At 42.6% G+C, this 16,130-nt stretch overlaps 1 protein-coding gene across 2 annotated transcripts in view; it reads right to left on the reverse strand.

The window, feature by feature from the left end:
- The window catches only part of trappc8 (trafficking protein particle complex subunit 8), a 53,288-nt gene that overhangs the window by 24,352 nt on the left and 12,806 nt on the right, over positions 1-16,130 (reverse strand). For both annotated transcript variants that reach the window (XM_088348922.1, XM_088348923.1), the window contains 10 exons: positions 14,004-14,073; positions 12,947-13,143; positions 11,238-11,353; positions 11,019-11,169; positions 9,134-9,234; positions 8,948-9,053; positions 8,732-8,863; positions 5,798-6,022; positions 1,451-1,556; positions 1,194-1,388 (listed from right to left, as the gene is read on the reverse strand). In XM_088348922.1, the coding sequence (XP_088205048.1) occupies positions 1,194-1,388; positions 1,451-1,556; positions 5,798-6,022; positions 8,732-8,863; positions 8,948-9,053; positions 9,134-9,234; positions 11,019-11,169; positions 11,238-11,353; positions 12,947-13,143; positions 14,004-14,073 (1,399 nt within the window). The remainder of the gene's footprint in view (positions 1-1,193; positions 1,389-1,450; positions 1,557-5,797; positions 6,023-8,731; positions 8,864-8,947; positions 9,054-9,133; positions 9,235-11,018; positions 11,170-11,237; positions 11,354-12,946; positions 13,144-14,003; positions 14,074-16,130) is intronic.

Below are 16,130 nucleotides of genomic sequence, written 5' to 3' on the forward strand. Positions count from 1 at the left end.
TCTAACTTTCTTATTCCACTTTCGTGTCAGAAGAAACGGCTCAACCCATATTGAATGGCTGCACGAGATATTAAACAATAAAAATGTCAAAGTTCTTAGCACACAGGCAATACATTTTAGTACAGTGGCTTGCGAAACTATTTGGCCCCCTTGAACTTAATGACCTTTTGCCACATTTCAGACTTCAAACATAAATATATAAAACTGTAATTTCTTGTGAATAATCAACAACAAGTGGGATAAATCATGAAGTGGAACACACTTCATTGAGTATTTTAAAAATTTTTAACAAATAAAAATGAAAAAGTGGGTGTGCAAAATTATTCAGTCCCATTGAGTTAATATTTTGTAGCCTTTTGCTGCGATTACAGCTGCAAGTCGCTTGGGGTATGTGTCGATCAGTTTTCCACATCATGAAACTGATATTTTTTCCCATTCCTCCTTGCAAATACAGCTTTAAACTTCTCCACGACAGTATTTCGGACCTGCATGGTATGTTACCCGTTCTTCGTGATGCTCTCTACGCTCTAAACAGACCTCTGAGACTTTCACAGTGCAGGTGCATTTCTACAGAGACTTGATTACACACAGGTGGGATCAATTTTTCATTGTTAGTCTTTAGATCAACATTGAATCATTCAGAGATCCTCATTGAACTTCTGGACAGAGTTTGCTGCACTGAAAGTAAAGGGGCTGGATAATTCTGCACACCCACTTTTTCGTTTTTTTTATCTGTTAAAAAATGTTTCAAATATCCAATAAAGGGTGTTCCACTTCATGATTGTGTCACACTGATTGTTGATGCTTCACAATAAATTACAGTGCTGTATCTTGATGTTTGAAGTCTGTAATGTGGTTAAAGGTCACAAAGTTCAAGGGGGCCAAATAGTTTTGCAAGAGACTATGTTTACACAAGAACTCGGAAGAAGCCGGATTTCTTCTTCGGGGTGGATGTTAGGTGAGCTCTCACAGCGCATCACGTCGGTCACGGCGGAAAGAAGCACTACAGTACTGTACTCTGAAAGGGTGCAAAATACAAAATCTAATTAACAGCAATGTCCGGATCCTTTGACATCCCGAAAAAAAAGTTCGTGTCTACCGTTTTTTTGTCACTCAAATGTTCGCAAGTAGGGGAGCGTCTGTAACTGTATAGGATTACATTTGTAACCTGTCCAACCCTGGTCAACGCGTACCTTCCACGACGGCCAGCGGATGTCGCTGGTTGTCCGTCTGGCTGTTGAAGTAACACTGGCTAGGCCGGAAGTTGGCGGGTATGACTCCTCGATGGGCAACCGCCACCAGCTGCTCCTCCAGCTTGCGCCACATGGATGCCTGCTCGACGTCGTACTCCTGGTCCAGCGACACGTGGGTGGCGGCCTGCTTCTCACCTTCAGAGGCTGAAAGTCAGAAATCCGAATACCAGGGAGCGCCACATGCGAAGGCACCTTACCTTTGGCCGGGCAGCGCTCATGTCCAAAGTAGACTCTGGTGGCGGAACTATTGATGCACGGCAGCGGCAGGTGAGGCAGGCGCACCCCTGTTCGGCTTATCACAGTCTGCAGGACGTAAAATTAACTGTTTAGCAACGTGAAACTAAATTTATTACACCTTTTTTTTTAATTTAACTTTCTTTTTTGTCATTGATGTCTACGTTGTGAAACATTGTATGCAACAAGATGGGACATGGCACTCCAAAGTAAAAATGTAATAAATATTTTAAAGAGGAAAAAAAGATAAGACTATCAGGCACAAAATATTATTTACAATGTAGTGTTTAGATACTGTACTGGCCTAAGCTATAATAATAGTGAAATGTAAATGAGTGCATCGTAACAATAGTCCAATGAAAAGAAGTGCAATAATTTACCAGCAACTAAAGTAAATTAAATACTAAGTCACAAGGTATATATTTTTGAAGTTTTGAGCAATAGTATATGTTTTCATAATTTTGTGCGCGAGCCTGTTTGTCCTGGTTTGGATAGACTTGTGGCAGACTGCATTAAAGGCATGGTGGCCAAGTACTTTGCAGACTTGCAGATGTGCTGTGCTCACCAGGACTTCACTACAGGATGGCAGCAGCTTGAAGTGGGGATAGCAATAAGATGTTCGATCTCTCCCATACTGTTCATCGCTGCCTACGAAATCATCCTCATCGGGGCTAGGAAGATGGTTGGCAGAGTGAAACTGCCATCTGGCCAAAAGCTACCACCGTTGCGAGGCTTCATGGATGATGTCACCACCATTCTCCGGACAGCAGCATGCACATCAAGACTGCTGAAGATGATTGATGAGCTTTTAGCCTGGGCAAGAATGAAGATCAAGCCATCTAAGTCCCGAAGCCTGTCCCTAAGGAAAGGTATCAGGGACGACCATACCATCTTCACTGCAGGAGGAGAGCATATCCCGCTACTATTAAAGCAACCCATCCGTAGCCTAGGGTTCTCCTACATAGCAGACCTCTCAGACAAGCAGGCTGCAGAGGCTGTGAAGAAACAGCTTGCGGAAGGCCTAGCCAGGATCAGAGCCAGCTCCCAAGCAAATATAAAGTATGGTGTTACCAGCACATACTATACCATCAGGTGATGTGGCCTTAGAAGGTGAGTGAGGTCCCTTCCTTACTGGCTAGGCTGGCAAACTCTTATATTAGGAAGTGGCTGGGGCTGCCAAGATGCCTCTCAGACGTGGGCCTCCTTGGTCGGAACATACTGCAACTGCCGGTGCATTCCATCAGCCAGGGATCAGAGAAGGAGAAGGCCCGGATGGTTTTGGAGTTGAGAGAGTCCTCCGATCATCTTGTTAGATCAGCGGGCATCAAAGTTCAAAAAGGAAGAAGAAGAGGTTGACCAGGCAAACGGCAGATTAAAACATCGCCAAGTGCTCGGCAGGGTCCAAGTAGGGCGAGAAAGCCTTGGTTGGAGCGACGTGCCCCTCTTTTGGTCAAAGGCTTCCAGGCGGGAGAGGAAAGAGATGGTGGTGACGGAAGTGATAAGGACTGAGCAGGAACGCCATACCATCAAAGCGGTTTCCCAGAGCAGACAGGGCATCTGGACAACTTGGGAAGGGGTCATGGACAGGCCTTTGTTGTGGCGCGACCTGTGGAAGATCCCTCAAGCCAGGCTCAGCTTCCTGATCCGGGCAACATACAACACACAACCCTGCCCCCAAAATCTACATCTGTTGTTCGGCACTAATGCGATTCGCCCCCTCTGTAGTACCATCAATGCGAGCCTTCAGCATATCATCTCAAGCTCCAAGATGGAACTTTCCCAAGGCCGCTACAGGTGGCGGCACAGATGCAGTCCTAAAGAAGCTGGCAGAGGTAGTCGAAGGTTGCAGACAGAAGGCAAACAGTCAGCCAGCTCCTCCATCAAATCACTTCATCCAGTTTGCAAGGGCTGGCGACAACGTTCGCAAAAACACCAATGCCCCTCGCCCGCTACAATCGGGAAGGCTCCTCTCGCCCGCCAGCTAAATGGAGAATGAAAGTTGACCTCAAAAGGCAGTTGCAGTTCCCCAGGGAGATCGCAGAAACATCTTTGCGGCCAGACATTGTCCTGTGGTCTGTAGCAAGCAAAGCGGTCCTCCTGGTTGAGCTCACTGTCCCTTGGGATGAGGGAATAGAGGCAGCATACGAGAGGAAACGGGCAAAGTATGAAGACCTGGTAGCCAAGTGCAAGGAGGCGGGCTGGAAAACAACAGTATGCCCAGTGGAGGTGGGGTGCAAGGGTTTTGTGGGCTCCTCAACCTCCCGCTTGCTCAGAGACCTTCGATGCACAGGAGCAGGCAACCAGAGAGCAACTAAAGAGCTGTCAGAAGAGGCGGAAAAGGGCAGCTTCTGGCTATGGCTGCGGAGGAATGACAGGAACTGGGGGCCTTCAAGTAACACCCAAGGCATCAGTGGGGTTGGCAGGGAGATTTTCCAGCCATCGCCCCGCCACCAGGAGATGTCCTGGGGTTAAAGAAGCGAAACATCAATGACCGGTGGTCCCCAGCTGATGACCCAGTCAGGCCCGAGTGTTCGGGGCACACAAGCATTCCAAAGGCGCCGGAGGAGGCGTTTCAGGCAGAAATGCCCAGCAGGAAGACTACCATCCTGTATTTCCATTTGGAGCCTACCAGAGGGCAACAGGTCAAAGAGGTGGTGGCCAAAGTGGGAAGTGTCTTTTATAATGTTGATGGCTCTGCTACGGTATTGCAATGACCTCTGGACTGGGCAGAGCAGCCGATGATCTTTTGAGCTTTGTTGATAACTCTGTACGTTTTCCCTGTCCTATGCCGTGCTTTAGGTTTTGGGTTTAAGGTTTTTTCCACCGTTTCCTTCTCTAATGTAAGCCATTTGGCTGCAGAATATGGCTCACCGCCAGCTACTATTGTTATGGTTAGCTTTTCCATCTTTAGACTTCTCGGTCACTCACTTGCCATCCGCAGCTAAACGTCAGAGAGGTTAGTTATTCAGCCACCGTTTCCCTTTCTACCCACTCATGTTAGCCACTAACACAGTGCGCCTTATATATGGCTCAATATTAAATTCGCAAGGTCTCGCAACTTACTCAACAGCCGCCGACTCGATTTTACCCCGAACGTGGAGTAGTCCGCGGTGTATGCTGGGATTTATATACCGACGTTTCATTGGCTAACCAATGTGTCAATCATCATTTGAATCGATCACTATTGGCTGAAGTTATTCTGAGCCTCGGATTGGCTAGATGGCCAAAACAAACCCTGCAATTGGCCGAAAAAGATGTGTCAATCATCAGTTAAATCGATCGCTATTGGCTGAAGTTATTCAGAGCCTCCGATAGGCTAGATGGCCAAAACAAACCCTGCAATTGGCCGAGTTTAGCAATGGCGTAGCAAGCTTAGAAAGCTTGCTAAAGTACACCATAGAGAAACATGTTTTATTAGTCTGTATATCTAAATAATTTACTCTCCTGGATTTACTTCACTAACGGTTGTAAGAAGACCATGATTGCGTACCATTATCGAACGTGAGAACTTAGGTGAGTTATGCGGCTTTATATTTTCCCAGTATCTTGTTTTAGAACGATCTTGATGTTGCTGTGATGAGTTGAGTGAATTAAACTCAATTCCAAGTGTTTATTGTCATATGCACAGTAAAGTTGTGAGCGAAAAAGAAAATAGAAACATATAAATGTTTGGCATTTCTTGAATCCCAAGACTTCAACCTTCCAAATGATATTTGAAATGACGCATTTAAGTGACATCGTATGGACACCGCATCCGCACGTGTCTACGACACGTATTTGCTTCTTTGCAAGCTTTGGGAATGTTAAGGGGGTAATCAGTTGGACTGAATCATCTGACTGTTTTGTCGACGTTCCCATTGTAGCGCCTTATCTATGGAAGATATAGGACCAAAAACTATTTTTTGGGGGTGCGCCCTATAACCCGGTGCGCCCTATAGTGCAGAAAATACGGTATTCATTTTCACATAATTAAAAAAAAATATTGCGTGGTCTATAGTCAGACTACAATGAAACAAGGGCAATGGTAACAATTTCAAGCACTTCACCTAAAATTCAAGCATTTTCCTTATCTTGAAAACAATATTGGAATCCAAGCATTTTCAAGGATTTCAAACACCCGTACGAACCCCGTATTAAGGGTTCACTCAGACGCTTATGGAAAGACTGGAACAAACCATTTTTTTAAAAATTATTTTATATTTGAGAAATGGTTACAAAAACAATTTGAACTACGAGCAAGATCATGAAACGAATCCACTGTTCTTAGTATTCAAGTACGACATTATTTGCGATAGAAACCGACCACTCACCTTGTAAACGTAGAGGTACTCCCTAAGGAAGGCGCCCTGCTGTATGGCCGCCTGGCGACTGTCGTTGGTCAGGATATGCTTGAAGGCAGCTACGGCCTTCTCGGGCTGCCCCAGCGTGAAGGACTGCCGTCCGATTGTGAAGTTTATGTGGTCTTCGGCCAGTGACCACGACCTGCCCTTATACACCTGCATGGCCTGGCAGTAGCACCGCAGAGCATGCCTTTTCTGGTCCAAAAAAAAGGATAAAACGGTTATGACCCGATTTTAAAAACAAATTAATTTTTTTGTTTTATTAAAAAAAAAACTATTATAAAGGGCTTGGCGCTGCTCATCAGTAAGTATCAAGCCTTTGGGAATTATTTTTAGTACGATAAATCATCATTAGATGGCTGATGGCTTGGGGCGGCAGTAGCTCAGGAGGTAGAGCAATCGTTTTAAGGGAGCCCAGTTCGAATCCCGGCTTGTCCATGTTACATGTCGAAGTGTCCTTGGGTAAGACACTGAACCCCCAATACCCCCAATAAGCAGGTTAGCGCCTTACATGGCTGCACAGATCGAGGCCGCTATTGGGAAATGTGAAGCATTTGGGTAGTCATTGACTTGAAAAGCGCTGTATAAATGCAGATCATTTCATTTCTGATTTCGATCAGATCTTTGTTCACACATCCAGGAAGCTGCCATATTTTTTCCGGCAAATGAGTGTGTGTAGGCGGTCTCACGCAGGGAGTAGGCATACTAAAGCGGTGTGGTGAGACTCGCAAGGCATGGAAAAATGGGCGACAGAGCTTCAACAGCTTTTTTGTTTCCAAAAAATATGACGAAATCCCATCGTTGGCAATATGGGAAAAATATGTTATGGCATTTTTAGGACAAAATTATAAATTTGATAAGATCTTGAAAAATTACAGAGGCAGGTAGTCGAGGGCTGTGTTGGGTGGGCGTGACTGTGATATAACTGGTGTATAGTGTCAGACGAACAACCGGGCGGGCACACAAGGCAACGTGTCCACCGAAAACAAACTGCTAATGACGGCAACAGCTAGTATTTTTGTGGCTCGTTACATCAAAAATAAATTTATCAATAAAATCGGACTCGAACGAAAGTCAGAATAGCTCAAAGACATGCTGATCACCACCAGGTGCACCTCGGATTGTTATTAGGTCTGGGAAGAGACCGTGGCAACGTTGAAAGATAAAGCAAAAGCGGTGCTGTAGTTCTGGCCACATAGCTGAGTCTGTATTTCACCGCCAGATCCCTTTCCCATTAAACGGATGATCCAGAGCTATAACTTGTGGGAAGACGGCTACATTCAAATTAAACTTTTGTATTTTAATCATCACGGAGACCTGGCTCAACGAGAGGATCCTGATGCTAGAATGAAGCTAACCGCCCACTCTCCACATTGCTTTCTGACAGTGAAAGCAGAAGCCCTCCAATTTTAGTTCAGTATTGTAATGACAATAAAGACCATTCATTCATTAATTCTACTGCAATTTAGTGTTCAGTATTTTTATTTGTAGATCTATAGTTGTTATTTTGTTAGTCATATGCGCGCACGCACGCACTCACACTCATACACATGTACATACATACACATACAGTAAGACCTCGGTTATCGCGGTTAATGGGGACCAAAACCACCCGCTAAAAGTGAAAATCTGCGAAGTAGCGACGCCCCTTCAAAAAATAAAAATAAAAAAATAAATAGATAAAAATTTCATCTCATTATCTGCACCGCTTATCCTTATTAGGGTGACGCCGCGTCCGCCGAACTCGCTCCGTCGTGCGGCCTAGGAGTGACCTCCGCTGACTCCCCCCTCCCCCGTCCCATCCAGCCGGTCGCCTTATCTCGCGTCCGCTGACGTTCTGCCGAAAAAACCCGAAAAAAGTGAAAATCTACGAAGCAGCGACGCCCCTTCAAAAAAAAAAAAAAAAATTAATAATAATAATAATAATAATTTTAACCATTACAGACCGCGAAGCTCTGAAGCCGCGAACGTCGAATCGCGAAGTAGCGAGGTCCCACTGTACACACATTTACACATATATAATATATGTACAGACGCTCGCCTACTTATGACCATTTGACTTACAAAAAACGATAGATACGAGCATTTTTTCGGGATGCCGAAAAATATCCGGACATTGCTGTAAGTTAGATTTTGTACTGTGTGCACAGAGTACAGGAAATTACTGTAGTGCTTCGTTCTGCCACTACCGGCGTGTGGCAATGTGAGAGGTCATCCAGCATCCACTTGGAAGAAAAAAAAAATCTGCTTCCTCTTCCTAGTTCGTGAACATACATTCTATACTGTCTATTATATGTCTGTACTTTCTCCAACGCGCTAAGAAACTTGACATTTTTATTGTTTTATAGCTCATGCATCCATTCAATATGGTTGGTGTTAAGTGTAGAGGAGAGGCGAGACGAGCAGTTTCTTTTGAAATGTAAGTGGAATATGGAAGCTTGATGCTGTTGAGAAAATGATTGGATTGCTTTTTTTCGGCCACTTTTTACAATGGAGGATGAAGTCACCTGACTCTTTAAGGATATCTTCCAAAAGTAAGTTAAACTCAACTTTATCTTCAAAGAGTATATTATTTTATGAAATATTTTTTTTAGTACAAAACAATACAGGTTACTTTTACAAGTCTGTGTGTGACTGATCAAGTAAAAAAACGTTTCAAACGCAACAATTGCGAAAAACAAGGGATTACTGTATTCACTAAATCCAGGCATAAAACTGCAGAATAGAAACAGCCCCAGAGGTGATAGGACGATATATATATATTTTTTAAATGATCTCAAGTCCTGCACAGTCTAATATCATACAAAATGAAAATTTAAAACCAGCAAAAAACACTCATTGACAGTTTGATTCTCTTAAAAGAAATCAAAACACATGAACCAAAAACAGTTAATCAGCGCCGACCTGTCCCGCTTTGCTGAAGCGGTGACCAGCAAGGATCATGTGGAAGGCGAACTTGCGCAGCATTCGAGTGCGCATGTTAATGAAGCAGTGGGCTGCTTGCTCCAACAACAATGCGCTGCGCAGGTCTGAATCCTAGAGGCACAAAAAAATAAATAAATAAATACTCATTCTCAGTGTTTAAGACCGCATCATAAGGTCAAATGAATCATTCCTCACCTCACTGGTCATTTTGATGAGCAACATAGCAGCTTCAGAATACTTCCCCTGACTTTTGAGGATCTCTGCGCTGAGGAGTGTGCAGCGCTCAGCTAGTACCATGTTCCTGTCGAGGAGATGTTTAAAAACAACATCAGCCACCTTAGAACTAAAACGACAATTTTTTTAGGTTATTTTCCCTCCTACTTGCAGACGTCTTTGTAGGTTTGGATGGCCGTGTCCATGTAGTGTGCGGGGTACGGTCTTGCGGATCCAGCCTGTAGAAAGGCCGATACTGCGGCCATTTCCTTGATAGAAGATAGATAAGGTGTTCCTTTACAACACAAATCTTTTTCAGTATTAAAGGTAACTGTAAATTAATTCGATAAAATCAAACACCAAGAACAGATATTTACAATGCAATATAAATGGTCATTACCGGTACCTTAAAAAAATAGAATAGAGGCAAGAAATGGCTGAATGATTAGCTTTTTACATGACACCACTGAGAATGTGTCTTATATGTTAGTTAAACACTCAGACTTATTCTAATACCTATAAAATGAATACCATACCAATAAGTATATCAAAACCATGTGTCTCTCTAAATACTAGCTAACTAAAATCCAATGAATTCTTCATCAACAGTGTCATTTTTTTATCAACTCCAATAACTACTCGATTACCATGTTCAGCTGCAGATTTTACTCCTTGCATCTTGTTATCCATTGAGTATGATTTTCTTTTTGCTGCTATTTTATTTAGCTCAGTTGTTTAAGTTACCGCTGTGATTAAGGGATACACAAAAAGCTGTGACTTGAATTAGAGCTAAATTATTATTATTATTATAATGTTAAAATTAGCAACACAGGCCTAGGGCACCCTCTAGTTGTTTAGTGTGAAAATAGCATGGGAAATTATATACAGTAATCCCTCGCTGTAGCTACATTTACTTTTCGCGGTCTCGATACTTTGCGGATTTTCATCGTGCATTGTGTGCTGCAGCATACGACACACAGCAAATGCTATCACATGGGCAGATGGCGGAGGGCTGTGTGTCTTTTGGATGCGCGTGACTGCTAGTGTATGCAGTTAGTCAAAAAGCTGGGCGGGCGCACAATTCAATGGGTAAACCCAAAACAAACTGAGAAGCACCGCGGACTGAGGAATGTCAAAAGAGTGCAAAAACATGCTGGTAACACCACCAGGTGCTCTGTGTTGGAACATCATGGGGTTGGCAGCTCGATACATTTAGTTTGTTGTGTGGATTTTTATCATTAAGTGTCAACAGTGAACATACATTATTTTATGAGCTTCCATGTAAAGGATTTATTAGCGATGTACAGTCAAAATTGGGTCTTTTGGTATAACACCTTGATTGTAAACTGAGGGTTAAACTGTGCCATTTATATACTGGATCGAACAATGTACACAATTCGAGTAGCTTTGGCTATGCATGCACCAAACTTGAAAAAGAGCTTAATGGAATGGGAACGCTACGGAAGAAATTGCACAAGTAGCATATTTTGATCAGGCCATATGTTCTCAAGAAAAGAGCCATATATGGCTCGCGGCTGCATAGGTTCCTAACCCCTGCACTATGTTTGTCTTTAGAATCTATCCACACTTAGATCGCGTTACACCACTATATCCTACAGGAGCTTGTGTATATCGGCTACCAACATCGATAAAATATCCCTGATTAATTGGTGAGATCACTGGGTGCTCTGTGGATTGCTATTGAGTCTGGAAAGAGACGAAGGCGGCATCTGAGAGATGAAGCAAAAGAAGGGCCCTAGTATGGTCTACTTCTGTGGCTACCATTGCCAAGCCTGTATCACACTAACACCAGATCCCATTACCATTAAATGGATGACCTGGAAAGAGAACTCATGGGGAAAGCCACATTTGGTACTGTTGTATTTTAATCATCATGGAGACCTGGCTCAAACCAAGGATCCCTGATGCTAGCCGGCCACTTACTACTTTGCTTCTTGCGGTGAAAGGAGAAGCCTTTGACATTTTGTTGTACTGTTGTATAATTACAATAAGAACCATTCATTCATTCAGATTTTGTGATCGTACTGCTCACCAGGGCACCAGCGGCATAAAGCATGGCCTGGTCTGACAAGAAGTCCTTCTTGGCCGTGTGGTAGCAGCTGTAGGCCAGCTCGTAGTGCTGCACCAAAAAGCACAGGTCGGCCATCTTCCTGATCTGCAGTTCCGGGGCTTCCGGGGGATAGCTGCCATCACAGGGATCTTAAATCAAACCACCTGAAGGCAGCTCACCACAGTACAAAATGTATCTTACAGGAGTCCACTGGTGTTCTTGGGCTCGCTGACACTTTTCTCTGGCGCCTTGCCACCACCAAACCATTTCTTGGTGGCCGTGAACAGAGAGCGGCTCAAACCTTTTCTGGACACCAGCTGTGATTGGGCAGAAAAACAATTTTGAAACTCAGGAGAAACCCCATTGAGTGCCTTCCTCTAATGAATTTAGGTCTGGACTTATGATTGGCCATTCTAACACTTTAATATTGTTAGTGTTAAACAATTACATTGTAGAGTTTGCTTTTTGTTTCAGGTTGTTGTCCTGTTGGAATGGTGAAAGGACAGCAACTATAGTGCTAGTCACAAAGAACCTCCAAAGTGCTTTAAGATGCACTTCACATTTTACCCATTCACACACACACACTCACACACCAATAGAGTCAGGCATGCAAGGCGCCTACGTGCTTATCAGAGGTATTTGGCGCTCAGTGTCTTACCCAAGGAAACTGACATTTAACTCAGAGTAGCCAAAAATCTAACCTGCGACCTCTTTTGTTACAAGACAACCGCTCTACCTCCTGATATACTGAACCTCCAAAATATTTTCAGGCAAAATCCCACCTGTATTTGTTTCTCTAACGCTCTTGAGAAAAGCAACCCCAGAGCATGATGCTGCCACCACCATGTTTGACAGTGGGGATTTTACTCTTACGCCGAATGTATCGCTTTTCAGTCATCCCCTAGTTAAATTTCGGTCTCATCTGACCAGAGCAGTGTTCCACATGTTATTTGTGTTTCGCATGTGGCTTCTTTCAAACGCCAAATGGGACTTTTTAATGGTATTTTTCCATAAAGGTCAGATTCATGCAGAATACGGCTTAGAGTTGTACGATGAACAGATCATCCCAATTCAGCTTTCTATGCCTGCAGACCATTGAATGTCATCCTGGGCCTCTTGGTCACATCTTTAAATTAATTTTCCTCTTGTATGGGCCAAGAGTTTAGAGGGTTGGCCAGATCTAAGTGGGTTTGCATTGGTTTTATGCGCTCTCTTTTTTTAAATATTATTCCTCGCACAGTGCTACTCTTCCCCCTGAGATCCGATCTGCAACCTCAGTGGAAATGTTTAAATCTAAGCTTAAAACACACTTCTACTCTATAGCATATGAATAACCTATACTTTTCTTGGACAATATCTCTGTATTATTTGTGATTGCAACATCCTTTGCTGTATGGTAATCATGAAAGGGGGATGCCACATGTGCGATCCCTTCTCAAGGTTTCTTCATTTTCTTCATGTTGAGGTTTTTGAGTTTTTCCTTGCCCTCATGTTGGTTCCAGATCAGGGGATGATGTAATAATGGTCTGAAAAATAGTCTGTGTAATAACCTGTGAAGCCCTTTGAGACTCTTTGTGATTAAGGGCTATACAAATAAAAATGATTTGACTTGACTGCTTGCCATTGTTAGTCATTAAGGTCGATGGTGGTTTGTTTAGAGGTCATTATGGACTTCTGGATTTAGTTGAGAAGGGTCAATACCTTTGCAACACAGTTTTTGTTTTTTCATTGTAAATGTAATATGGAATGTTGAAATAATTTGATTCTACTTCAAAATTGTGTCTTACATGTTGATTCTTAAAAATATTTTCGTTTTCAACTAAGTTTGAGGCCTTAAATGTGGCAATATGACAAAATGTTCTTGGGGGGGCAATAATTTGTCAAGGCAATGTACAAATTGTAAGTGGCACCTGGTCATTGAGCTGCCTGATGTTCTTCTCGATGTGAGGCAGGAGGGCCCTTAAGATAAAATCCTGGACAAACTGACGGATGTGCTCGTGGTCGCTGAGGGTCAAACAGGCCCCGTAGGGGCCCGTTGTGCTCTCCGCCTCCTTGGGGCAGAGCTTGTCTGAGATGTTTCTCGAGTCCTGGTCTGGACAACCACCTTCTGAACCACAAAGCAGACCAGTTACAGCATTATTGCTTCTTCACCTACAAAAAATACAACTCAAGCTCTTCCTCAAAATATCTGATACAGTAAACCCCGGGAATAAGGCAACCATTCCTTAAGCTGCTTTCTCTTAAAAGATGTGGAATAAGACTTTTTTTTGGCCCCTCTTTGCAACACTTGTATTTTGCATTACCCCAAAAATGTTCCATGTAACAAGTTACGTCTTTAGGATGCCTGTCTGCTATTGGTCGACATATTACATGCTTGGCAAGGCATCATGAAAATGCTGAATTGCTATTGGCACAATTACCTCCCAGAATCTTATGTAACACACCTTAATTCGATTAGCCATGGGAAAAGGACATACAATGAAGCTAAACAGATAAGCAAAAAGAAAACAATGGAAACGAAGCTGTAACCAATCAACAATTGGGACAATTATTGAGGAGAGGCAATTACTGAAATGACATCTTAGAATGGCATGACAATTCTTACAAGTGGAAGTTTTAAATTCGGTTCTCATTTTAATCTCCCACCTCCTCCTCAGACAGATTGTCATGTCACACCAAAAGTAAATCATTTTCCTTTCCATGTACAATTATTTACAATGTTTTTAATGCTGTACATATATATTACATGTAAATAGTACTTACGATATACTATTTTGTCATTTTTATGTTTTTATGTGGGGTTTAGAGGTTCAGAAAACTTTAACATAGGTTTCTATTACCCGCTATACCACAATTTCACCCTATGATCTGGACTTCATAACAGATTCAAGTTGTATCCAGGGGGTTTACTGTACTGGTTCTCAATCTACATTTAAAATCAAAGTTCCTGAAAAACAAAGAAATGACCCGTGTCTGGCGGATGCTCCTCTAATTTGATGCCATTTTCATCAGTAGGACCATCCTCATCTAGATGATCCTGAAAATAGACAAAGACAATATATTATATATATACACCGGTAACAAAAAAATTACAATTTACACAATTTGCCAATGGCTTGGATGGCTTAAAGAAGGGACGGAAGGCATTCCTGGATATTCATGGATGTAGGAAAGACAAAAAAACTCAAATTAATCGTTTTGGTATTTAAAAAAAATCTCTCCACTTTTTGTTATTCTTGAACATGGGGTGAGTAAACTACAGCCTGCCGGCCACTTGCGGCCACTCGGGTCAGAATAAAAATAAAATAAATAAAATTGTCAGAATGACAATATATATCAGGGATCGGGCAACCTATGACACGCGTGCCAGCAGTGGCACGCAAGCGCACGGCAAAATAATAATGATTATACTTTAAAAATGCACATTTTTACCTGAAATTTAGATATTTTCAATTGCGCACCATGTTTACGGTCGTGCCCTTCCTTTTCTGTCTAGTGTGTGAATGCGTGTCTGCGCCGCGTCTCGCAGGAGAGCTCAGTGTTTTAACGCAGCCGACGAAACACACGCGTGCAATAAATGAACGAATCATGACGGATCCTGGAGCGAAAAAAATCGCGTTCTTTCGAGCCAGCGTGGACTGATGAATGAGGCTTTGTGCAAAAAATGACCGTGCTCTTTGGTGCATTATGCCCCGAGAGCGTTGTACCTCGCGCATCAAGTGTTAAATGTTATTACAAGACGAAACATGAACATGAATTCAAGGCGGAGACATTAAAACGCGCTGAGTCCAGTTGCGTGCGTTATTCCAAGTTTTTATATTTTCTGCAACAAGATGTCATAGCACTTGTTTTTAAATGAAATTAATTATAGATGAAATATGGTTGATTCTGGTTAATTCTTGTTGCAAAAAGTTGAAGTCATGGATGGCTACAGGCCTTTCCACTTGTTATTCACATTCATTTTTAGTTGATTGATGAACAAGAATAGTGGAAGATAAATTGCCCAGTTATACCAGTGTTTTTCAATCAGTGTGCCAGGGCACACTAGTGTGCCGTGAGACCTTGTCTAGTGTCCCGCTGGAATTTGCCCAATTTTATCTTACCAAAAAAATCAGGCCATTATTCAGTATTTTTGTTATCTTCAGACGAGGAACTGTAATAGCCATCCATATCAGCAGGTGGCAGTAGATTTTTATATACTTTTTATGTCCAAATTATCTGCTCTTGAGATAGCACAGTACATTTAATAACAGTGAAAATTTTGACTTCATTTTCAAGCATTTTCGACGGATGGTGTGCCTCTAAACTTTTTTAATAAATAAAAGTGTACCTTGGTTCAAAAAGAGTAGAACAGGGGTGGCCAACCATTCAGCGACTAAGAGACAATTTTTCGTCTGTGTTACTACAAAGAGCCACATCATAGTTGTTAACGGGGGCGAGTTGATTATTTTTTTTCTTTGTTACTAAAAAGCCACATTATACACATAAACATATTTTAATCATGTACGCACGCATACACAAATCTCTACTCGACTAGATCTGATGAAAATAACCACACCAACATGATAATATCAAAAATTTTCAACAGTTAACATTGTGAGCACTGTTCCAGATCCATTATCGACTTGAGGTCTGAGAGCTTGGGATAGTCCTTGTCCTTCTCTTCCATTAGCAGTTTCACTGGATCCAAAAGCTCAAAGAAGCGAGATAGTACCTGGCTTTTTGACAGCCACCCCACAGTGCAGTGCAGCGGCAGGTCACCTGGAAGTCCTTGGTCCAGTTCAGCGATGATATTCCTGAATATCCTCCGGTTAAGCGCATGTGTGCAGATGAAGTTGACGATTTCCATCACAGGTTTCATGACGTTGTCAAATTTGAGTGATTTAGACACGAGTTGCTCCCTGTGGATGATGCAGTGGAAATCCCAAAGTCTGGAAATGTTTGATCAGCTTTGTACAGTCCCACAAGCCCGTTCATTGATCCGATGATGGCTGGCGCTCCATCCGTAGCTCTTGCAGTTAGTTTGTTGCAACTGTTATTCAACAGCTGCATTAATATCGGATATTCTTCGTTCCATACTGTGGCGAGACAGTT

This window comes from Urocampus carinirostris, chromosome 12 (genome assembly GCF_059441175.1).
Source record: "Urocampus carinirostris isolate Australia breed hairy pipefish chromosome 12, RoL_Ucar_1.0, whole genome shotgun sequence".
In the NCBI taxonomy this organism is placed as follows: domain Eukaryota; kingdom Metazoa; phylum Chordata; class Actinopteri; order Syngnathiformes; family Syngnathidae; genus Urocampus; species Urocampus carinirostris.